The 25,873-nt window shown below is 37.8% G+C and overlaps 1 protein-coding gene across 1 annotated transcript; it reads left to right on the top strand.

The window, feature by feature from the left end:
• Positions 1–341: 341 nt before the first annotated feature.
• LOC149082099 (uncharacterized) lies at positions 342–22,416 on the top strand. Its single transcript, XM_089236856.1, has 2 exons — positions 342–418; positions 21,752–22,416. Exon 2 carries the CDS (start codon positions 21,761–21,763, stop codon positions 22,274–22,276), a length of 516 nt encoding a protein of 171 aa, XP_089092982.1. The 5' UTR covers positions 342–418; positions 21,752–21,760; the 3' UTR covers positions 22,277–22,416.
• Positions 22,417–25,873: the final 3,457 nt, after the last annotated feature.

The following is a 25,873-nucleotide window of genomic DNA, read 5'->3' as shown; positions in this document are numbered from 1 at the left end:
TTATGTAAAAGTTCTTCCCTCAATTAATCGATTGAAAATTGAGGAAGATGAAGAAAATAAATTTTAAAAGGAAATTCGGATGTGGAAGTAACTCGTAATGACATTTTGATCTTTTCGTGGATCGGTTCTTCAAATAAAAAATAAATTAAGTTCATCTGTAGATGATTTATTTTTTTGAAAGATTTTCTTCAATTAAATACCGGTTTCTTTTCACCTTTCTGATTGTCTATTATCAAAACTCCATTAAGCGTGTGAAACCAAATGCAAAGACTAATTTCTTACATCATACTTAAATACTTTGGTTTTTTCGGAATTTCTCTCACTCAAATTCCATCAGTTCCCCGATAAAGAACTCTCTGGAATCTTATTTTGCAGCATGAGATAAATTCAAGTATTGATCTTGCCAATTAAGAAATCTGTGAGTTTTTTTATAAATATTTTTATATATAGTTGTTATTAAGTACTTATATAAGTTGATTATGATATTAATTCAAAAAATATTAATAGAATATAACAGAGACCTTTTTTCAGTAATTTGTATTCTCGCAGAAATTTTTCTTCCGATAATTTCTGTAAGATATTGACTTTCTCCAAATTTGATTCATTGATATTTATACATGTGTAAGTTTAGTTTTGTTATATTAGGGTTCTTGCCAAGGGCGACATTAGAAGGCTTGAAGGGCCACATTTGGTGCTTAAGCCACGAGTCGATGACATACGTATTATTCAGTAAAGACTTTTCTTATAATTTTGATCATTTGATCATTTGATCATTTTTGTCGCACCACGGTCATTTTCTGCACACGAGGGCTAATTAGACCGGGACCTACAATTTATTGCCGATTCCGAACGGCAGGCTTATTTTTCATACTCATCGAGAGGTTGGTGCGCTAACTCCTCGATGGGGGACTCCTTGCGGTAGCAATTTTTGCTGCGGTCAAGTCGCCGTTTTTTGTTGTACCCCTGTGTCAGGAAAGTTTTCTGACAAGGACGAACTGGGTTTCGAACTCGCGACACCTCTAAACATCCTTTGGTACTTTAGGCGAGCATCTTATCGACCGGGCTACCGCGCCCCCTTATAATTTTCGAACAAAAAATTCAATTTCTTTTTTGTTATCGAAAAAATATGGTAATGAACTTTTTTAATCCTGAATTGTAAAATTCTCGAATCATTTTTCATAGTTTAATTCATTTTTACAAATTTGCATACAGTATTTTATTAGATTTAAAATGAATATTTGTTCAAGATTTATAAGTACAATTTTTTACAATTTATTCATATTTCATTATTACTAGTTCTCACCTGTATTTCGCTCATCTTGAGTCCAAATATTACCTTAAAAACTCGGGCGAACCAGCAACTCGAGATGATTTTCCGCATATTTGGTGAATTTCTTACAGATAACTGAAAATGATTTCACACACAATTTAACATTTAAAACTTTTGTGGTCCGGGTGCCCCCTATAGTAAATTTTTATGTGCAAGCAAAGCACCAGGACCAGATGATATCTATCCCAGGGTCCTCAGGGAATGTGCTAATGAATTGTTGGGGCCAGTCGCACAGATATACAGGAGTAGTGTTGCTGAGTGTATCGTCCCAAGGGATTGGAAACTTGCTAATGTTGTTCCGATATTTAAGAAGGGTAGTAGAGAAGCGGTGTCCAATTATCGTCCAGTGAGTTTGACGAGCTCCCTCTCGAAAATTTTCGAAATTACCATCAAAAGGCAGTTTGTCAAGTGGATAGACGAGAATAATGTATTGTCGGATAATCAGCATGGATTCAGGAAGGGGATGTCATGTGTAACTCACCTCCTTTGCATCTGTGATCATGTGACTAAGGCTTTGGGTAAGAGCAAAAATTCCGATGTTGTTTACCTTGATTTCCAGAAGGCATTCGATCGGGTCCAACATGGTAAACTCTTGAAGCGTTTACACGAGATTGGAATTGGGGGCAACTTGCTGAATTGGATAGAATCGTGGTTAGGAGATAGGTCGCAACGAGTTATGGTGAACGGGGAATTCTCTGGTAGGACAGACGTCACAAGTGGAGTTCCTCAAGGAAGTGTCCTTGGCCCCATACTTTTTTCACTTTTTATCGATAAACTCGATCAGGGTATCGATGAGATTACTAGCAAATTCGCAGATGATGTGAAGTTTATGGGGGTAATCGGGAATCAAAACGATAGGGAGTTGTTCCAGACCACCTTTAACAGGATTGCAGCATGGGCAAATGAATGGAGCATGACGTTTAGCGTTGATAAGTGCATGGTCGCTCATTTTGGTTCGAACAACCCACGGTTCTCTTACGAGTTGAATGGTGTCACTATCCCGGATGCAACAAGGGTCACCGATTTGGGAATTCTCATTGACGAGCGACTTAGGTTTTCTAAACATTGTTCAGCGGTGGTCAAAAAATGGAATAGAATGCTTGGTCTCATTTCCAAAAAGGTCTCTTCGCGTTCTCCTAAAGTCATTCTACCGCTTTTTCGAGGCTTAGTTCGTCCTGGACTGGAGTATGCTGTAAGGTTTTGTAGACCATACCTACAGAGGGACATAGTCTTGGTTAAAGGGGTGCAGAGAACAGCTACGCGTGTCCTTATTGGCACACGGGGCTTGAGTTATGAAGAGAGACTTCATTTTTTGAATATGTTTACATTAGATGAACGCAGGTGTCGAGGAGATATGATCGAAGTGTTCAAAATTTTCAATGGGATGGATAGGATGGACCATGAACTTTTAGTACACCGCCAATCGACTGCTAGGTGCAAGGGGACACCAGTATCGATTGCTGAGGGACAATGCAAGGTTATGGTGTCGCAGGTAATTTTTCTCTTTTTAATTAAGGGCAGAATTGAGGACTACATAGAGTTAAAATGCACTACAGGAAAAAAAATTTAATGAAAAATATATACGATGTATATATTTATCAATATTATACTTCATGAGTTATAAAAATTATCTCCATCCTTAATTTCAGTGAAGATTCAGAATTCAAAAGTGAGTGAACTAACTCCATTAAAAAGGAATTTAAAAAGTCTACTGAACCACGCATGAACCTAATCCATATTCCTCTGCGGAACTTCCAGAAAATTGGTAGGCCTACATGTTGGAAGTGCGTGTCCGTGTTGTGAACCTAACGTAGAGTGTGTTTCTGTGCAATGTCTGTTATAGTGCTGCCATCTATTTTTTGAACTACGAGTGAAGTGCTAGGATTGAATAGTTGTATCTTGTAGGCCTGTTGCTCCTTGTGGCGAGACTTTTTAACGGGAAGATCGGATTGCATTAGCCCTTCGATTTGGGAAAAATAGAAAATCAACTTCAGCCGACGATGTTGAGGTAAGAACCGATCTCGTGATAACCACTCGATCACCACAGAAGCCAAACAAAAGTGTGGGAAAAATTACCGGCAAATACGGGTCATTGGGGGGATTCTACATAATTAACTTCCATTTTATCATTTGGTATCAATAGAGCAACAGACAAACATTGCGTCGATATGATGCGCATTAAATTCCAAGAATTTATTTGTAAAATATCCTAAAAAAATAGACGTGCGAAACGAAGAAAAGTGTTGTTTACACTTAATTTCACTAATTTCCAGAGTAGCTACTACTACTACTAAACCAGACGTGCACCTCGTCCATACTCCTCTGCCGAACTTCTAACGAATCGGTACATGTTGGTGTGTGTGTGTGTGTGGTGAAAATTCCGTGAAGTTTGTTTCTGTGTAATGCTTGTTATGTGTAGTGCTGCCATCTGCAATCAATTTTTTTAAATTATGCGTTTTTTCTCAACTCATAGTGAGTGATGCGTAATGAATAAATAATTTTAACGTTGTGTAGGCCTGTTGCTCTTTGGAACTTTTTAACGGGGAGATCGGCTCGCATTCGCGCCTCGGAGTTGGGAAACGCAGGAAACCAACTTCAGCAGACCAACACTGCGGCGACGGTGAACTGTGACTGTGACAGAGTAGCTGCTACTACAATCCGGAACGATGATAAAGAAATCACCCACAGAACGGTCTTTTTATCAAACTTTTTTGTGTCCGTTTTTTTTGTTTTTTTTTTGAAGAGAGCGATACTTACGCTTATAATAATTAAGTGATTGTGCTACTTTCTCACAGAGCAAAGTAGCACCATGACAAGTAGCACCTTGGAGAAAGTAGCTCTCCTAAAGGTGCTGAACATTTAGCAGAGTACTCACTGAAAATCGGGACACTTCAATGGTTTGAAAACGTATCGCGGGCCACCTAAGTAATCTGTAAATATGCCGAGGTTTACTCAAGTGCTCTGGAAGTCTGCCCGTGTCCCTGATGTGATCTCTTAATATGCCACCGGTCACTTGAGTGATCTCTAAATACGCCGCAGACCTGTAAATATGCCGCGGGTCACTGAAATGATCTTTAAATATGCCGCGGGTCATTCGAGTGATGTCAAACTGCACCATGGATCAATAAAGTACTTTGTCACCTGTGTCACGGGTAACTCAAATAATCTGGGAATATGCCACTTGTCACTCAAGTCATGTGTAAATGCGCAGTGGGTTTCTGAAGTGATCTAGAAATATGGTGCAGGCCACTTGACGGATGTAGAACTGCACTACGGGCCGCTTAATTGATCTGGCACTGATAGGCCGTGGGGTCACTCAAGTTGTGTCGAACAGCACCGCAGGTCACTTAAGTGATAGTAGAAGATTGTTTGATCAATAGAGCAACAGGCAAGCATTGCCTCAATGTGACGAGCACTAACTTCTCAGAATTTATTTGAAAAAAAAAAAGCCGTAAAAACACGCAAAAGCGACGAAAAAGTGTTGTTATATCCGAGCCTTATTATCTTACCAATAGCTTATTGGTAACATTTCCTCGAGGGTGTCATGCTTCCGTACTACTTAGTAACATGTGAATTTCGGTCCTTATTTTTTTCTTTATCAGAATCAGCCGGTGCCACCAAATTAATGACCGTATAGCCGAAGTGTCGCTACAACCGAGGTCGTTATAACCAAGTGATTGCAATGTGTTGTCGTAATTGAATTGACGGTTTGTCTCAATTAAAATAAATTAATTCGTTACTTCCAAATTGATTTGTTTTCCCGGCTCCGAATTCCGTAGTCATTTATTTTCTTTGTGTTTACATTTGGCTAAAAATAAGAAAATTTCTAGTTTTCTTTTCAGGACGCGGGTCATTGATCTTCATTACTTTGCCCCCCCCCCTCCTTCCTTGTTATCGTGCCTACCCTTTCTCCCCCCTGAAATACCATTGCCTGTATATACGTGTACATTTGCTCAAATCAATCAACCAACCATTTATTGAGTAGCCAACTGATGAATAGTAGACTAGTTTATTTCAAAGATATATGCGATCTTGTGGTAATTTCTGGCTCTCTATGAAGAAATAATTACCTTTTTTTCTTTCGATGGAATTATGGAAAAATATAAGCGATTTATTTTGATTACATTACGGGGACAATAATTATATGTACATTGGCTCAGAGTGTATATGTTACGGTGAACGTGATAAAAAAAAAATCCGATTATTATGCATAATCTCCGAGAAATATTTTGTCTGATAAATTTCCCTTAATTAATCACTTTTACCGGCGATTTTGCATAATACCCAAGCGTCGCGTCATTAGTAAACGTGATAAATCGTACTATATGATAATTCATACATGTATTGCATCATTATATCGGGGTTCGATCACAAAATTTCTTATCATTATATCGGGGTCCCAGTATATTCATCACACGTACCAGACACATTTGTATTTTTTTTTAAATCAATTTAACCATGTACACTGTGATAGGGTAGTATATGCATAATCGCGCATAAAAGCGATAAATTTCAAAGTATTTAGCAAAACCAACGACACTTAATCATTATACATAATCGCCGGTAAAGTTGGTAAATTTGTCAAACTTAACGACACGGTGGGTAAGAACAATGCATAATAACGATTTATCACAAATACCGTAACATGTTCACGAATGAATAACTGAACACCAGGACTCTGCCACCGGACTTATTGCGTTTCCGAGATGGATTTCTTCCAGCCCAGCTTCGGGGCAGAGTCTGAAGGAAAGTGTGTGTGTGTGTGTGTATGTGTGTGTGTGTGTGTGTGTATGTGTGTGTGTGTGTGTGTGTGTGCGTGCGCATGCGTGCGTGCACCGAACAGTACGAGTTCGTTTTTAGTGATGCCATCTTTTTTTCTTTCTTTTTTCAAATTGTGAGTGTAGAGTAATGATTAAAGATTTTCACGAGAAGATTAACTCGCATTCGCGTCTCGAAGTTGGAAACCACAGAAAACCCGCTTCAGCCGAGCACCTATAGCACATCTTCTTCTGCGGAACTTCTAACGTTATGTGTAGTTCAGCTATCAATTTTTCTAACTATAACGAAAGCGTGATGATTATGAAAGTATCGTGTTGTCTGTTAAAACCGGCTCGCATTCGCACCTCGAAGTCAGAAAACCATTTAAGGCGATCACCATTGTGCCGTCAACGGGTGGTTGGAACCTGGATCCTCACGATGAGTGGTCAGCGCGATGCCCACATGACCGCACATCAGCTAGATTGCAAAGGAGTTAAAACAACGTTTCATACTCCTATTGAGAGACGTCGCCACAAATACAAATTTTTTTTTTAAATTATAACTAGAGTCCGTATCATATGTAAATATGCATTTGCATATTTTGTCATTTTTTTGTAATTAATGCATAAAATCAAAAACTTTCAGAATAAGTGGATATTTTTTCCAAAACTCAATAATTTTTTTATAATTTTTCAAATGAATATATTACTTATAATATTATTGCTTATAATATATAATATCGGTTTATTTATCTCCGCGCGGGTGGGATTCAGTTAATCTTGCAACAGTGTGCGGGTGCACATCGACCTTCACACACGCATTATGCGCTTAGCAGGTGCTGCCATCTACGTCCAATTTAGAAGTGTCAAATTTATTTTAACTGTATTTTCCTCACTGCAGAATTGATGCCGCAACATAATATTTTAGGCTCAAATGTGCAAAATACAGCTGAAAAATAGTAAAAATTTAAATATGATTGAAATTGTAAAAAATAAAAATTCTTATAAATCTTAAGCAAATATTCATTTTAAATCTAATTGAAAAACTGCAACTAGCTTTTTAAAAATGAATAAAAATTTGATAATTGATTATAGAACTTTTAAACTCGGGATCGAAAAATTGCATTCACATACATACTACTGTAAAAGGGGAAAAGAAAATGTAAGTACTAAAAATGCCTGAATAAAAAAAATATGAAGTTATTTGTGCATATGCAAAGTAAATGAATATGCACTTAGAAATGTAAAATGTGCATTTTTCAAAATATATCTCCTTTTTTTTGCATGTATCAATTTTTCTATGCATATTCTCTAATTTATTGTACGTATTTTAGAATTTTAACTTTTTCAGGATTTCTTAGTGTATATTTTGGATTTTTTAATGCATATTTTTGCATTTTTGTAATTTTAAAGTGTATTTTGCCACTATTTAGAGCATAATATCCGGGCTTCAATCATAACAATATTACTATTACATTTTACCAACGTTACAGCGGTGCTTTTTCCTCGTTAATTAAATTTGAACTTTTCATTAAAGAAATTTATTTATACGGGGTGCGGCAAAAAGGCCGCAGAAACTTTAAAAATACATAACCGGAAAATACATAAAACCGGAAAAATAAACGATCATCGCTAGGTCACGGGAATTTTTTAAGACAGGGAAAACAATATCTCAAAAAACAGCCGACAGGTGGCACTGGTACGAGCAACTTTAGTGGAAATATGCAAATGAGACGGTTATAAGAACTTGCGCTCCTAATCCACAAGCAGTTCACCGTTGTAAACCGTGCATGTGAACCTGCTGCACTTCTGGATTGTGACTCGCCTGCAATGTCATAACCCTGTGGAGGTAGTCCATACTGCTGTAATAAGCGATTTGGAGGCATTCTGTTTCTTACTTGCGTATCTTTTCTTTGACTTCTCACTTTCTACGTCATCGTCACCTATCGGCTGTTTTCTGAGTTATTTTTTTCCTGTCTTTAAAAAATTATCATCTAGCGATGCTAACCCTGCAAACCGTTCTTTACTTCGGTTATTTTTCCGGTTTTTAATGCCTTTTTAAAGTTTTTCGGACTTTTCGCCCACCCTGTATTTTCTTTAAAATTAGCATTATTTCTTTTTTAATTCTACAATTGCGATATGGACTCTCCAATTAAAAAGGCTGCAAACCCGTTGGGGTCCAGGGACTCCCCATTAGAAACGCTGTTTTAGTGAATAGGCCTACCGCAGTATTTCCTTCAGTTGGTCAATTTTTCATTAATTTTTAAAATGTGTCATAGGTTTTTCTCCCTCCCTGCGTCATAGCAATATAGAGAGTGGGGGGAGGAGACACCCCAACATCACGCGTCGTCCTTTATCATTATTATATTATATGCACCAATTGACTGATCGGCTGTCAACCGTGTACCCAACGAGAATTTGATTACGACGTGTCAAGTTATATCGACGCGTCTTTAAAAGACGTCTAGTCTCTGGGAGAACGTGAAAAATCGTTCTAATGCTCTCTGTCGACGTCCCGAAGGCAGACGTTTATAAACGCTTCAGGAGAAGAAGATGAATAATAAGAAGAAGCGAGTCTCTCCATGACAGAGAGAGGAGAGGAAAAAATCTATAAATTCTTAAAATATCTCTTGACAGAGTTGGCAGTTTTTAGGATGCATCCGATATAACTTAACACGATACTTCGGCACATCCGGCGAAATGTCAGTCCTCTCTTTCCTGCGAGCATCAAAGAAGTGTTGTTATGCTTCATGCTCCGGCGGAAATCGCCCCGTGCAAAATGGATAGGTTCATTGACATGCCGCATACTTGTTTGAAGAGCCTGTGAATTTCTTCAATAACATGATGTTACCCATCACCATTTCTTTGTTTAAAGGAGCGTAATTTCACATGGATCGAATTTCGCGTTGATGTATTTCTTACACAGTGTGGAGCGAATTTGCACGTGCACGTGCCAAATTCAACTTACTATGCCAGGGCTGGTAAATGCTTGTAGTAACTATGGGTGTAAAATAAAAGTAGGAAGATGGGAAATTAATAAACTTAAAATATACAGTCAAACTCGTCTATAATGACATCGAAGATTCCGTAAATTTTTTTCGTTACGCCGAGGTGTCGTTACAACCGAGATCGATGTTTTCAAGACATTCTAAATTGAGAAAAATAATCAGATGCAATCAAACATTGAAAATAAGTGCGATTGCCCATCGAGAAAACATGAACACGGGACATCGCGAGTTCTTGCCAAAAATAATGCAAATTCACAGTGAAATCGCCAATTATTGCTTATAAACAGCTCTTGGCGGGAAATAAGGTGCTATAGAAAGCCTGCGGTGAATTAAAATGTAAAGAAAGACTTTTTTTTCTGGATGTTACGCTGATGTGAAATCAGAACGAAAGATTACTAGTCTCCACCGGTAATCGAGCCCAGTCCTCTTGCAACCCGGGCAACCGCACTATCCATGTCCACTACAGGGGACACGACCACCCCTTCCTCATTTACGCTCTGTAGCGTGACTCAGGAATGATCATGATCATGTCGCCTACATCATAAATGTATATAATATTGCAATGTTTATCAAGTAATAGAAATTAGCCCTATTATAAAATCCATTTATTAGCCCTATTAAAAAATACATTTATTAGCCCTATTATAAAATCCATTTATTAGCCCTATTATAAAATACATTTATTAGCCCTATTATAAAATCCATTTATTAGTCCTATTATAAAATCCATTTATTTTCCAATAATTTTGTTATTAATGGATTTCCTTCGGTTTCATGCCATGGAAAAGTCTAATCACAAGAACAGTAGACGAAAGCACGCGAATATACATTCATTACCTTAGCGATTTTTCACTTATATTTCTCAATATAGATGGCGACACATAAAATTACGTTTGCAAACGAACGATGTTCTGAACATGCCGTAATTCTATGCGTGAATCTAAAACTTCAAATATCTTGTTTGCTTTATTGGAGTGGTACCCTTGTTGTAACAAACATGATAATAATTTTACCCTCGCCATGAAAGAAGTAAACAAGTCTTTATGGCATCGAAACAAATGCAGTTCGAATGATTTGTCGGGATTTACTTTTTTGGGAATGTCGATGGGCATTACATGTTATGTATGTCATGATTTCTCACAATGGAATACAGAATTTATATTATGCTCGTGTGGTCATTGTTTTTCTTGTTCATATGGATCGGAGGTAACTGAACTACCAAATAGTAATACTACATATGAATATATTTCGTTCAAATATACAATCCTTAAAAAAATTTCCAAATTGGTACACTATGAATAAAATATCGAAGACGAAACTGGGTCTTTGAACGGTACTGTAGTAAATTATATTGGCCTTGATAATGTTATCAAACAGTTTTCCCGACCGACGTCCTACAAGCTTCCATCGACATCTGCTTGGTAATTACGTGAATGAACATTTCGTAAAATGTAATATTTATATGATTTACAACCATATTGTTCGTGCCTCGTGCCGTCATTGTTTTACATTTGCACTGGGATTGTTCAGATTTGTTTTCTCTGATCATGACCATTGAAGGACTGGACACACTCCGCTTCCCATCTCAATTAGATATCGAAGTATTTTCCCGAAAGATGGGTGTCTGATCATGACCAGATGAATACTATATAGAAATAATATATAATATTCTATATATAAATAATATATACTTTAGAATAATATAAGAGCCCAATGAGGGCTCCCAAGAACTCTATACGTATAAGTTGCATGGCAACCCCCAAATATCATGAGAGATACTTCAAATATGGCTTATGAGATGAACTCAACATCTCAGTCAATGGTCCTGTAACGATATACAACAGTAGTTCCCAATCTTTCGTGCTTTAATCGCGCTCTGGAAATGCTTGAGTGACTGGTATACTTATAATATACAAAAATGAGTACACCAGTCACTCAAGCACTTACAAAGGCGTAAAAAATATCATCACAAAAACATACAAGACAAAAATCAAACTACAAAACAAACATTATTCGACCCAAAGGGATATAATCCTGCCATTGGTCATAAACAGTAATACAGATGGGATAATTTCCTTGGTAATCTTGAAAGTGTACACAAACAATACTCAATATCCAAATTAACTTCTTTTAAGAATATTACTTAAATGTTTAAAAATGTTGCCCTCCCGCCTCTCAAATTACAGTGATTGTCTAATTATCAGAGATAAAATGAACTGTTTAATATCCATTATTTCCATTACACAATTCATTACAGTTTTCTTAAACATATTAAGTGAAAGCTGTTCTCTATTAATATCATTAAACTCATTGTATGTATAACCTTGGAGCAAGAAAGCATAAAGATTTTTTGTAAATTTTTTTTCTTGGTAATGGCATGTGATTCTACGTATTGTTCTAGAACTGTATTTGAGTGCACCAAAAGTGTTCGTAGCTCTAGTGTTTCATTTGAGGTGTTCAAAGCTCAAGAAATGCACCTTAGCGGGGTGTTCGTTTAGCTCTCCAACTTTACTTGAGGCGTTCGTAGCTCTAGAAATGCATTTGAGGCATTCGTAGCTCTAGAAATGCATTTGAGGCATTCGTAGCTCTAGAAATGCATTTGAGGCATTCGTAGCTCTAGAAATGCATTTCAGCCGTTCGTAGCTCTAGGATTACACTTGAGACATTCATGGCTCTAGAAGTGCTCTTGAGGCTTTCATAACTGTAGAAATGCACTCACACCGTTCGCAGATCTAGAAATGCGTAAGAGGCTCAGAATGAGCTAGAGATGTACGCAATCTTAGATATGAGCCTGCATACGTTCTTCTTCAGGGTGTCAATACAATAACATTGGGATAACAATTTTAGACTGTTATCCAATACTTCTGATTGGGCGATTTTAATTCGCAGGCGCTGAATGGACGCTCGTAAAGGAGGACTCAATTTATCAATTCATGATTATGGTATATTTTGATTTTTTCTGCATTTTAACCTTTTGATGATGTTATAGCTTTCGCCGTTGTTGCCCGTTTTAGGGAATTGTTGAGATAGTTCATGTTTCAAAATAAAGAAACGGAGATTCGCCCCTTCTCCTTAGGGAAACGCTTCGATATCTTGCAGAGGATGTGAATTGGGGTGAATGTGGTGAATGTGGTCATGTCATATTCAGGGTGTCATTACTGATTTTTTTGAACTTCTTCAACGCGTTTCGTGATGACATTTTATGCGACCACGAACGCGAACGAAAGCTAGAACTTTGCCACTTGACTAATTCCGTTGCCGAGATCTCTTCCAGCCCAGCTTCGCGGCAGAGTCTGGAACACTTTATTTTTTGTCAAAAAAGAAAAAAAAAGGAAAAGAAACATACAAAATTTTTACAGAATATTTTCCCCGCACAATTGGGTACTGTCGCAATTAGCAAATATTTTATGCGACCAGAATGCATCTAGTGTATCAATTTAGTTAGTCTTCCCTTATCTTTCATGCTTCAAATACCACTTGGAACAGCGTATATAGAGAGAGTGTGTATTCCTAGAAAAACTTAAGAGGCGTTCTTTGTGTTCTCCCTGAAAAAAAAAAGCGTATAAAGCGTGCACTTTCTTGCAATGTATGAGAAGTTTGTTTACCCATAAAATTGCGAATAAAGGCATACATATCTTCCATGAAGTGAATACTGCGTATCCCTAGAAATGTAAGGTGGATCTGCGTACTTCTAAAAAACTAGATAGCTTGCGTACCCACTTGTATATTGTGCCAAAGTTGATGTTTTGCTTTTTTTTTTTTTTCATTATTTCACTTTTTTCCCCCGTGATTATTGATTATTTTAGGCGGATTCCTGCAAGTAGCCCCAGGGTATGTAAGCTATCACACATTGGAGGGACGACTACTCTAGTCACATAACATATACGTATGCAGAGAAAGACATCTCCCCCACTTGTTAATACAAAATGTACGGAAACTGACTATATGTAGAAATGTTGATAAGAAAAAAAAATCAGCTCCGCCCTCGAGAGCTCGAAACCTGGTCTCGCGTATGACGAATAAGTACTCTACCATATGAAGAAGGGTAAAACGGCGTTTCCTTGGAACTTATACACTTATATATGCTGAACGGCACCGTGCAATGGACAGTGGCAAACAATCAGCTAATCGCTCGTAAATGATACCGAGGCCACCAGGTGGCGACACACTCGCGAGGGCAGAGATTAATTTTTCTTTCCGAAATATCAGCATCTCTATACATATAGCCAGTTTTCGTATATTTTGTATTAACAAGTGTGTCTGCATATACGTCGCCACCTGGTGACCCTGATGTCATTTATGAGCAATTAGCCGATTGTTGCCAATCCATCGTACGGTGCCGTTTAGCATATATATATACACCCCAAAGAAGAAGTATTCCATCTGTCTTCATAGCTCAGTTGGTAGAGCACTCCTCCGAATGTGAGAGACCAGTTTACAAGTCTCCGTGAGGGCAGAGATGAATTTGCAAAATAAAGATCAAATATAGTTCTAGAAATAGAAGCATATCGAGGGTATTTACGAAAGAAAATAACCTCTATATTTTGAGAACGTTCTGGTACGAGTTGGTAGATATACGTAGTATACAATTTATGTTTTTCATTATTATCATCATTATTTTCCTCTATCGTTGTTATCATTGTTCTCATCCATCTTAGTTACCTCTACGTACGCATCAAAAGGAAGCCATTTCTGTTTTTTGCCCATAAGAAAATTGATAGCCCTTTTCTATAGCTCTCTTTCTCTCCATTAATGAAACGTTTCTTTTATCCAATGTAATCATTTCCTGGGATGTATTGTCTCGAGATTTATCGGCTTCTGTATCCAAACTGCGTCTTATTCTTACTGGGTTATTCCGTGAGGGACTTTCGGCGACTATACGCTATGTTTATGAACTTCACCTAAAGAGAAAAACAAAGAATGTCTGACTCAGTAAATTCCCCAATGAATGAATGTCCTAGTTCGGTCTCTTAGAATTAGTCCGATTGCAATGTATTTGGAAAATTATATCCGTATCTAGTAAACATGTTATTTTCATGTAGAAGGCATTGATTTATTTTCTTTTAGGAAATAATTAGTTCTTCCGACTACGAAATAATAAATAATGGATCAAGCCCATGAATGGTTTTGTTTTAATGTTCAATCGTTTTTTCCGAGTGAGTAGACTCGTGAATCTGATACGTTTATTATATTCACTTCTTATTCATTTTAATTTATTTTTCGGTTAATAGGTGGTGTTACTTAACCCTATCGAGAGCCTTTTTTTTTCGAATTTCTCTTTTCTGTGATTTATTAGGCAGGGTAATTACTTAATTCCCCCCTCGCCTCTTTTCACTGATGAACTGCCGATCCTAGATGCATACTTCCAACTAGAAAAATTATCCAAATAACGTGTAGAACTCAAATCGTCATTCATATTGCAACGGTTTGTATAGTTATCGAAATGAAAAAAAAAAGTAACTTTTTATACGGGCACCCTGTCTTCAAAAATGCAATTAGAGAAATTGTTTCGTCTCCTGAGGCTAATAAAGAAAATTCCACGTTTCTAATTGCAATATTTGTGCAGAGGTACTTGAATTTAAAAGTCGAAGGAAAATTTGGAAAGAACAGCATAAAAATCAAGGAAAAAGCGTTTTTTGAACTTTTCTCCGATTTCTGAATTCAAATGTCTCTGCCAATATTGTACTTAAAAACGTCTTTTTTTTGGCCTCAGGAAAGGCAGGGCAACAACTTTCTAACTAACTTGGGTTTTTGATAACAGGGAGCCGTATAACTTTTTTTTTATAACTACACCAGCAACCATCACCAAACATACTCCCGCTCTGTCTCCATGGGAGATTTAAGCTGGTTTCCCCAACGGGGTGTGAGTATCCTGGAATGACTGGGCAATGTAAAGGCCCGGGAGAGCGTTCTGCTCTGGGTACTATATGCCGTCACCCCCGGATCCACCTCCCGCACTCTCCTCGCAACGACGACGCCTCGGCGTATTTTAGAAAATGAAAATAATGTAAAAAGAATGAAAAGAATGCTAGAATGTATTTTAAGAAAAATCCCAAAACCCACCATTACTGGCGGGTGATAATCACAACAAAAATATTAAACATTTCATAACTACAGAAATCCTTGCAACGTGAATGACATATCTGAGTTCTACACGTTATTTGGATATTTCTTCTAATTGGTATTATGCCTCTAGAATCGACGGTTCGCCAGTAAAACGTGAAGGTAACTGCATGGGATGAGAGATTTTTTTAATACCTGCAACACAGTGCCGTAGCGACGCTGTGAAACGAAGCCAGGCCATGTGTTTTATACCACAAGTAATTTAAAGGCCCAGCCTCCCTCAGGGCAAATGAACTTCCCCTTCCACGAGCGTGCGCAGTGATAACAGTAACAGAGTAGTTGTGCACAAGCCGGTCTGATTATGTATTGTCACAATGTCAAAGCTGGTTAAAACGTGAATGTGCTAGAGGTCGCAAGGTACGACGGTGTCGCCAAGGACTACTGATAAAAACCACACACATGCACCTCGTAGATATTCCTCTAAGGAATTTCTAACGAATTGAGTACATGGAAAAAGTGATGTTGTCTGGCTTTTATGCGGAGTTGAATTTGGAAAGAAAAGTTATCTGATCTCAGCCGGAGTTCGAACCTAGGCCCTCTTGCATACCGGGAAAGCATGCTACCGTCTGCACCACTGGAGACATGACCCTGCTTTCCTTATTTTACGCACTGTGGCCGAAGTGTAGAGGCATTACTATCTCAACTTCAGCGAATGGGTCCCCGCATGAGACGGTAGATAGAAATAGACGGCTTTTTTCTCAGCCCAATATATCAAGGAAACAATGTTTTCTGGATTTTATGCCGAGTTGAACTTGGAAAAAAAACCCATCTTAGCTCCGCTGGGAATCGAACCCAGGCCCTCTTGCAGACCAGGCAAATATGCTACTATCTACACCACTCCTGAAGACACGACCCTTCCTTTCTTATTTCACGCCCTGTGGTGTAAGGTGCTGAAGTACATGTTGGAATATCTATGTGTGTGTTATGAACCTAACGTGAAGTTTGTTTCTCATAAATGCTTGTTGTGTTTTAAACTAGTGCTGCCACCCACCTTCCAAATCTCGAAGCAGATAACTTGCCACCAAGGTTCGCAAGAGCCTTGCGATGCAGCTGCACTGCCTTACCAATCAATAGATACGTGGGTAAAAGCCTTCAGAGAGGAGCACGAAAATGTGTCAGGCAATAATGGATCGCTCTCTTCGCTCCATCCAGAGGTTAGACAGTGCCAAACGATATCCAAAATTTAAAAAGCTTCCGCATCGCTGGGAACACGTTGTACGCAACGATGGTGACTACATCGAGGACCTGTAAAACTTGGAACCTTTTATGTATAATACACATTTGGAAAATTGAACTCGGGAATTGAGAATTATAAATACAGTCTACGCCGCTTAATGCGATCACATCGGAATTTGGATTATCTGATAACAATAACCAAATGATAACTATATTCGAAAAACGTCTCGTTAGCAAGTACGGTGGCCATACATCTCGTTTGGGTGAACGGGACATTGGCAAACGGATGTATTGGTAAAACGGGACAACTGTTCTTCTTTCCTACATAATTTGTAGCAAAATATTCAATATCGTTTCATTTCTTTTTTATTCTATTCCCTAAACCAGAAACTCTTCTCTTTTTCTCTCCTTTAAGCTAAAACTTTGCATTTTTGTTAATCAGCCATTTTTAAACTTTAACTTCAGAATGCGCAAAAAAAACCACTTTCGACGGAAAAAAGTTTGATAGCATTATCCGAGAAGCCCCGACAACTAAAAACTAATTTTTTTCCAAAGGTTATGGTATTGGTTAGTTCCTTGCCAAATTGATAACAATACCCAAATGATAGCATCATCTATGATTCTAATAAGCGGCATCGACTGCACTTAAAATTCCCTTATTAAAGTGAAAAATGTAGAAAAATATTGTCTCTTTTTTCGCACAAAGACAATCCCGACCTTCATTTACATAAAAGTCGAATTCGTATGTCTCGGAGTTTAATTAGTGCCGTGGCAACTAGAATTCTTAATTATATAATTTCTTTCAGAAAAAAAAAGAAGCTAAACCTCTATCCTATGTTAATACGGGAACAACGCAATCAGTACAATTGTCCGGAGTATCATCCATCACGAGAAAATTGAGTAAATTATGGGTTTTTTTCACTCATTCTGCGTGAATCTATTAATTAACACATCCAAAGGCAAGTCGTGAATCTTTTTTTTTTCTAAACATGAGGATCGATTGGAAATTGATCAGAATTTTATTCTATTTTTTGTTCCTTGTAATAGAACAATGTCTCAAGAATAGAATGTCTCAATATCTCAATAGAATGTCTCAATATCTCAATAGAATGTCTCAATATCTCAATAGAATGTCTCAATATCTCAATAGAATGTCTCAATATCTCAATAGAATGTCTCAATATCTCAATAGAATGTCTCAATTTCCATTGTTCGCGTCTAGTTTTTGAATTTACTTCTCTTGTCGAATTCGAAAGTTTTATTTTTTAGTCTTTTTTTTCTCTTTCTTCTCTGTTCTTTGTTTTGTGAATATGCAAATTAATCTAGGGGTTCAATATTGTTTCAAATTGGTAAAATAATGCCACCTGGATTATTTCGTAAATAGTTTGAAAATTTATAAATTTGGAGGAATTGATATCTGTGAACAGTACTGTAACTAGGCATGTGCAACAAGTGAACCCGCCCAGGGCCCACTTGGAGGTGGGGGTGGGGGGGGGGCAGAGTGGCCTATTTATGATCGGGAATGGGCCAGAAAGGGCCTAAATGCAAATTCTTGCACACGGCACAGGAATGGCTACTTACGGCAGTGTTCTTGAATGCGGTTTGCGAAAAAGTAATTCTCGCGGAGGATTTTTGTTTTTCAGAAAAAAATAGTTGAGATTTTCGTCGATATAGGGCACTGCACGAAAATAAATCACTCAGTTCTTGAACGACGTCTGATTGACTCGTGAACCGTTTGTTTAATCTCTTCTTCGTCCGAAACGTTCGTGAAGTTTCAACCGGTGATTCGTAGCTGAGGTAAAAGAAAACCTCTCCCAATAGTGTTTTTTTCCACCAATGTCAACACCACAATGAAAACCTTATGTAAGTGCCACTAACAGTAAAATTTTGAAATAACCTGTTGATTGCATACCTTGAATTTTATGTGGAAGTCTGATTTGCATATTTCCACTGATTTTCTTCCGTGCAGTTCCTTCCATTGATCAAGATTTGATCTAAATTTTTTTCCTTTACCAAGATAATTCTCTTTCGTCAGAATAATTCTTTCGTGAACAGCATTCAAATATGCCGATTACTTAATTTTTTATGAATTTTTAGACCATTTATAAATTTATGGGACACCCTTTTCATTGTACAATGCCTCAGCTTTCTGTTCTTTTTTCATGGATACGCAAATCATTCTAGCTCAAGATTGCTTCAAGTTCGTAAAATAGCGGTATCCGGGAAAAAAATAAGGGTTTTTTTTTTATTGTTATTGCAGTATGTAACGTAAATATTTTATGCGTATGACAGCGTTTTTTGTGGTCATTTTTCGTAACAGATAGAGGTCAGCTTATGTCACTGAATGCGTTCGTGATTTTATTATAATTTCAAATGTGGTCGGTGATTGACCATCAACCCAGTTTGCTCAACTTTTTATTTTTACACACGATACATCATTTTAGCTACAATATGAACATAAAATGAATGCAATTAACAACATTGTGTGCGTTGTATTATTTCAAAATAAATTTCAAATTAACAATTCTGGATTACTCATAAACATCATATGAAGGTAAGGACTCAATGATAAAAACAATGTGGTTTTTTTTTTTTTTCCGTAGGACACGTCATTCACATTGCATTAAAATAAAAAATTAACCCTGTGTAAACACATACACAGTAAAACCTTCTCTAATGGCCACCTCCGAGCAACGGCCACATTTTGTTGGAACCGAACGCGTCGCATAGACTTAACATTGCAAGTAACCTCCGACTTACAAGTAACAAGGACTTGGAGTCAGGAAAAAAACGCTATGAGAAAAATAATTTTCAAGCTGATTTTCAATAGAATTTCTCCCCCACCCCCTCGAACTTTATGGGGGGGGGGGGGAATTATGTATGCTTTCTTTTCCTGGGTATAATTGCCAGATGGGTATATTTAAAGTAATAACGAGGGAAAGGGACCACTTTTAAGTGACCTATAGTTGTGCCGCTAGCCACATAAATGATCTTTCAATGCACCGCGGTCACTTAAGCGAACTGGAAATGTGATGCAGGCCACTGATGTGATCTGAGGATGTGCCTCTTAGTTCATTCTTACAAAATTAAGTTTGAGATCGCAGGGCACATCAGATGACTTCAAGGGTCACATTCGGCCCCGCACTTCATGGGTTGAGCATGTGCTGCCTGGTTGACCGTGGGTGGGAATATATAACCATTTTTAGTTGCCCGTACACTGTCTTGGTCCATGTCAGTTTTTCTCGCCACTTCGTTTCTGTGGTGTTTGTTCTATCTCAGCATTGCAAGCCTAAACTTTAGGATGCCAAAATAGCGCTGTAGGTCGATTTGCGGGGCCGCAACTACAGATGCTTGGTCAGCCGGGGCAAGCACATATTTTGGTACTGCCTTGTAATGTTGAAGGAGAGTTTGAAGGGTGAAATTCGCGCTCCCTCTTGTCCAGCGCCTGGACACCAGACCCGCCTGATCCCCTTCTAGTTGCAGTCCCGTTGGTGGCCGTCACTGGGAGGTTTTACTTCATGCCTACAGAAATAACTATAAAACCCCTTTTAAAATAACTATTTCAATTAACATTGAAAAAATAAATGTTGCTTGACTGCATGCGTAAGGTCTCACAGACCAAAATAAATTTTTCAACAGATCCGAAAATAAAAATGGCCACCACACAAACCTTAAAAAAAATTGTTTCTGACACCTATCGGTGAAAAAGAGAAATTTACGTGTACGTGTCTTACAGACCCCTGTGTAATTAAAAAATGTTCAAACTATTTGTTAAAAATATTATATTTAAAAAAATTTACTAATTATTATTTAGTATATTCTTTTTTTTGTCGATCAATTTTTGTTTAAGTGTTTAATTTTTAATGCAAAAAAATTTCATTGATGGGTTGTTTCATAGTTGCACGTCATTGATTGTTTCGGTCCTACGGAGACTATAGGTCGCCGGGTTGACTAGTTGAAACGGTTTTTGCCCCCTGATTAGTGTTATGACGAGTGTCTTCGCCTAACAGCTTTCTTTTCTTTCAAACCGAGCGCAACTCAGGTCTATTACAATCTATGGGCGGTTTACTACCTAGTGAGTTGTGCCGGAAGTGTAACTGTGTGTATGCACCAAACAGTCTTTGAGTACGTATGTAGTGCTGTGTTTTATTTTTCAGCGCTGATATCTATATTACAGAAGTAAAGTGAGTGATGTGTTATGATTGTGAATAACATTTGTAGTATTTGTAGGTCTGTTGCTCTCTGTGGTGAGACTTCTTAAAGAGAAGATCGGCTCTCATTCGCGCCTTGAAGTTGGGAACCACAGAAAACCAACTACTTCAGCCGACCACCAACGCTTGTTTTGTGTTCGTGCTGCCATCGGTCTTCCATTTTCTGAAGTAAAGATGGAAATGCTTGAATTTTCATGTTTTGTCAGTATCCTATTGCGGGCTTGCCTGCTCTCTGCGAAGAGACTTTTTTTTCAAATGGGAGACCGGCTCACATTCGTTCCTCGAAGCTGCTAAACATACATGCATCTCGTACATATTCTTCTGCGGAACTTCTAACTAATTGGTACATGTCCGTGTTGTGAACCTAATGTGAAGATTGTTTCTGTGTAATGCCTGTTATAGTGCGGCCACCTGCCTCCTATTTTTCGAACTATGAGTGATATGTGATGATTGAAGATTTTACTGCTGTGTAGGCCTGTTGATCTCTGTGGCGAGATTTTTTAACGGGGAGATCGGCTCGCATTCGCACCTCAAAGTTGGGAACCGTTCCTCGAAGCTCGAAAACCGCAGAGATTTTACAAAATAAGGTCTGAGGGCTCGGACCCATGAGTTAAGCACGTATGATTTACATCGCATCGTGACTCATTTGTGATCAAGCGAGTGGCTGAGTGATCGTTCAACCATATGAATGATCACGTGAGTAGGTGAATAACTCAGTTAGCGATTGATAAAGTGACCGTGTGAGTTACTGTCTGAGCGACCATGTAAGTAGGTAGCCGAGTGACTGAGTTACCATATGAGTAAACCAGGGAATGGGTGTATGACCGAGTGAGTAAGCGGTTAAGTGAGCGAATGAGTGACTCGCTCATTTGCTCTCATCTGCTCACTCACTTTTTTCCTGACTCACTTGATCACACTCATTATGTCACTTTTTTGATGAATTGTTTGTCGATAAATTTTTCTTGCGGTGAATTGCGTGGTGATGAGAATATATTCCGAGGATGAATCTACAAATCTTCCTTCCGGTGAATTGTTGTCGGTGAATTTTCCGCTCACAGCGAGTTTGCATATTGAAAAGCATTATATTTGTGCCTACATTGTTTATATTTGACCATTAAAATATCAATTTATTTCTTTCTATCTTAGGAAATCACCATGAAATTGATCAATCTTCATGTGCTGAGAACAATTCTCGTGGTCGCTGTCCTTTCGTTGGGTATAGCAGATGCTCAGGCGGGATTGGCGAATATTCTAGGAGCCGGACTCGTGGTCACTCTCCTTTCCAACCTGAATCCCGGTGGTAGCCATCAAGTCTTCAACCCTTTCCAACACAGCCATTTCCATTACCAGTCACGCAATCACGACCCGGATATCCCGTCGTATCAGCAACAACAACAGCATCACCACCATCACAGTTTCGAGGAGCCCGACGAGAGCCGAATGCGTTCCATGTCGAATGTCTTGAGAACCAAGTTCGCCGCTGAAGATTTCGACGACTCCCGGGAGATCCTTTGGAATTGCTGCGATGCTGCTGCCAAGCAGCTTCCGTTGCTGAGGTTCGACGAGGATTTCTTGGACGAGAAAAATCTCTTCAAGCACCAAAGGAGGAGTCGTTTCTTGGAGACGTCGAGTAAAGCGAACGCGGATATCGTTTCTAGGTTTTTACTTTAAGCTCAGGTGGTGAAGGTGCTGCTGGAAAATTTGACTGAAAAATACCATTAAAAAAAAACTGTGTATAGCTGCTGTAAATTTAGAAGAAATATTTTTCCTTGGTGCTTCAAGACCTACGGTGTACTTGTAAATATTTTGTATGTCGGAAATAAATTGTATATCAATCTTCAACAATTTATTCGAAACACCCAGATTCCGGAAATTTTTGTGATGGTGCGTTATGGTTTCGAACGCCAACCGTAAAGTATTCTATTGGTCTTTTTTCCCCATTTATTTCAATGAGGCTTTTTGGATCACGTGATATTTTCCTTTTTTGAGGGACATACAAGGTAACCAATATGGCGACTTCCTGTGCGACTCATGAAAGAAACAAATCTAAATTAAAGAAACATAGAAATAAATCGTTTTTTTTTTCTTTTTAATGGGAGCTAGATGTTTCGAAATCTTTTTTTAACTTCAAGTTATCTATCTGCCTGTTTTTCCTTCAAAAAATGCTTGATTAAAGCTGCGGAATTTCTTCAATGTAATTTATATGGGTCCATAATTAATTTAAAAACATCCTGAACTATATGGATTGATGCAATTAGATAATATAAGACAATACGGAGACATTAATTCTCATTTTCGCTCTTGAGAAGATATAAATAAAAAGTTGAAATCACAATGTTATTGCATGAATATCCACCTCAAAAGTGGGTCTGGCTCATTATTTTTCATATTTAATTTTCTGGGCTTCCGTATCTCTAAGCGAACTCAATATTTCGAAAATCGAAAATTCAATTCATTTTTAAAAATTATTTATATGGTGGAAAACCACAATAAATTTCCGCAATTCTACGCTAAAATCGGAAATTTTTAAGATTGATCTCTATGGGGATCATCTAGTGTTTGTCCCTCAGAGTGATGCTGATGATGATTACGGGCCATTCAAGTATTACGTAAGCAGATTTTCAGCCATTTTTGACCACCTTCCCCCTCTTGTCAGCAAAAGTCAGCAAGATACTGACCCCTCCCCCCTGTCAGCAAAATTTCGTCAGCAGCTTAGAATATTTCATATCTTCAAAAAAGGGTGGTTGATGACGTAAGCAATCTTCAACCCCCCCCCCCTTGTCATCAAAAGTCAGCAAATCCGAGACCCCCTCCCCTCGATTCTGACGTAATACTTGAATGACCCCTTACGACGTCCATTCGAAAAGCCTCATAAGCGTGACCGGCCACCGTCCTGGGCATGTTGGGATTGCTCGGGTGGTTCTTCCGCTGCCAACGTCGTTTCGGACTAAATTATCGTGTTTCGACCCAAGATTCCATTGCAAAAGTTATTTTTCTTGACGTGCCCTAAAAGTTTATTGGTGGAATATTCCAGACCACCCTGTAGAGAAGAAGTTTCTTTGATGTACGGGACTAAGAAAAAAAACCATCTCACTCTGTTTTTCATTGATAAGTGAAATGCCATGGGTAAAGAAAAAAAAAATATGTTTATAAATATTTTCCGGGAAAAAGACATTTACATACGTGTAATTTGTGGGCTTTTGTGTTATTAATAGTCTAAGCGGAATCACCCGAATGTGGCTGTTCGTTTATGTTTTCAACGGCCATTACCAAAACATCCCGTTTCCAAAAGCCTGGTAGTAACGATCATCCATTTCGCTTAATTACGTACGAGTTCCTTGAAAGTTCCCCTTGTCTCCATGTTCAACTCAAGTTTTATGTGTCATAAACCGAGAGCCCTAAAACTGACATCAACAGCAAAGGACGTAAATCAGTTCGTAAATCCCTCTTCCCTTGAATGGCGACGAGTGGGATTGATTTCCAGTTTCTCTCAATTTCCGAATAGGATATTATTCTATTAGCATAAATCTGATGCTGGACTCTCATTTGTTCAGCCGTTTTGAATCGTTTCCCTGGAATCGAGTTTTTAACATTAATCACCATTTCCAATATATGATATCATTGAATATTTTTTGTTGTCCTTCGTGATATTCGGACATTAGAGGCAATGCTTGGAATATTGTTGCAGTACGGTAAGAGATACTAACCCCTAGTGTGGCAAATATATTTTGCCATACGGGGCTCCCCGGAGGGAGCATTTTTTTGCACAGCAAAAAAAAGCCAACTTTACATCCTACTCCGGGGAGCACCATTAAGAACTCGCGAGCAGAAATTTAGTGCCCCTGGGATTTATTACACAGGGTCTTTATGATTAAAGTTCCACTTTGAAATAACCATAAAAGAAAACTACTGGACAAAATGTTATCAAACTTGGCAATAGTTTACAGGAAGTCAAACAATTTTCATTCAATTTTCCGCAAAACAAAAAAAGTTCAAAAACTCACCACCAGCGGGGAATGGCGCTGTATGCAATATTTTTTTTAAACGAGATAAGACATGAAGACATCGGTTTAAAATGTTTTTAATCGTCTCTAAAACGAAACTGTTTGTTGGGTTACGCAAAATTGCAATGGCTATATGGCTTACGAGTGACCGGATTATAAGCCGACACTTCCCCATTTCATGGCCACCCCGACGGCCATACCTCAACCCCTGTGACTTCTGGCTATGGGGTTACCTCAAAGCCACTGTTTATGGTGTTAACATAAACAATTTGGCGGAATTGAAAAATGCGATACACCGACATGTCCGTAACATTCCTCGTGATATGCTAAGAGCTACTGTTGAGAACGCATAATGCGATTCAACTTGCTTTCAGAAAATGCTGGACGCCAAATTGAACATGCTTTGTAACACGTTTTAGAAACGATTAGAAAAATTTTAAACCGATATCTTCATGTCTTATTTTGTTTAATATATTGCATACAGTGCCATTCCCCGCTGGTGTAGATTTTTTTTTAACCTTTTTTTTTGCGGAAAATTGAATCCCCATGTGACCTCCTGTAAACTATTACCAAGTTTAATAACATTTTGCCCAGTAGTTTTCCCTTTATGGCCATTTCAAAGAGGAACTTCAATCATAAAGACCCTGTATTTTACATAATTATCACACCGTAGATATACATTCTCCAAATAAATTCTTCGACATTTTCTGCCACATTATTACTGTGACTTATTTTTTATCATTTGTATTTCGATGCATTAATAAGATAGAATATAAAGTTATATTCTATCACAAGTTATAGTCTATCACAAAGTTATATTCTATCACAAGTTATAGTCTATCACAAAGTTATATTATATCACAAGTTATAGTCTATCACAAAGTTATATTATATCACAAGTTATAGTCTATCACAAAGTTATATTATATCACAAGTTATAGTCTATCACAAAGTTATATTATATCACAAGTTATAGTCTATCACAAAGTTATATTATATCACAAGTTATAGTCTATCACAAAGTTATATTATATCACAAGTTATAGTCTATCACAAAGTTATATTCTATCACAAGTTATAGTCTATCACAAAGTTATATTCTATCACAAGTTATAGTCTATCACAAAGTTATATTCTATCACAAGTTATATTCTATCACAAAGTTATATTATATCACAAGTTATAGTCTATCACAAAGTTATATTATATCACAAGTTATAGTCTATCACAAAGTTATATTCTATCACAAGTTATAGTCTATCAC

This window comes from Pholcus phalangioides, unplaced genomic scaffold (genome assembly GCF_987345545.1).
Source record: "Pholcus phalangioides strain wild (caught in Gottingen) unplaced genomic scaffold, Ppha-v1.0 ptg000009l_1, whole genome shotgun sequence".
Lineage (NCBI taxonomy): Eukaryota > Metazoa > Arthropoda > Arachnida > Araneae > Pholcidae > Pholcus > Pholcus phalangioides.
This window is presented reverse-complemented; position numbering and strand designations above follow the sequence as displayed.

Bases quoted from the DNA above. Each gene is read 5' to 3' on its own strand.
- LOC149082099 (XM_089236856.1), top strand. From the start codon at position 21,761: ATGAAATTGATCAATCTTCATGTGCTGAGAACAATTCTCGTGGTCGCT.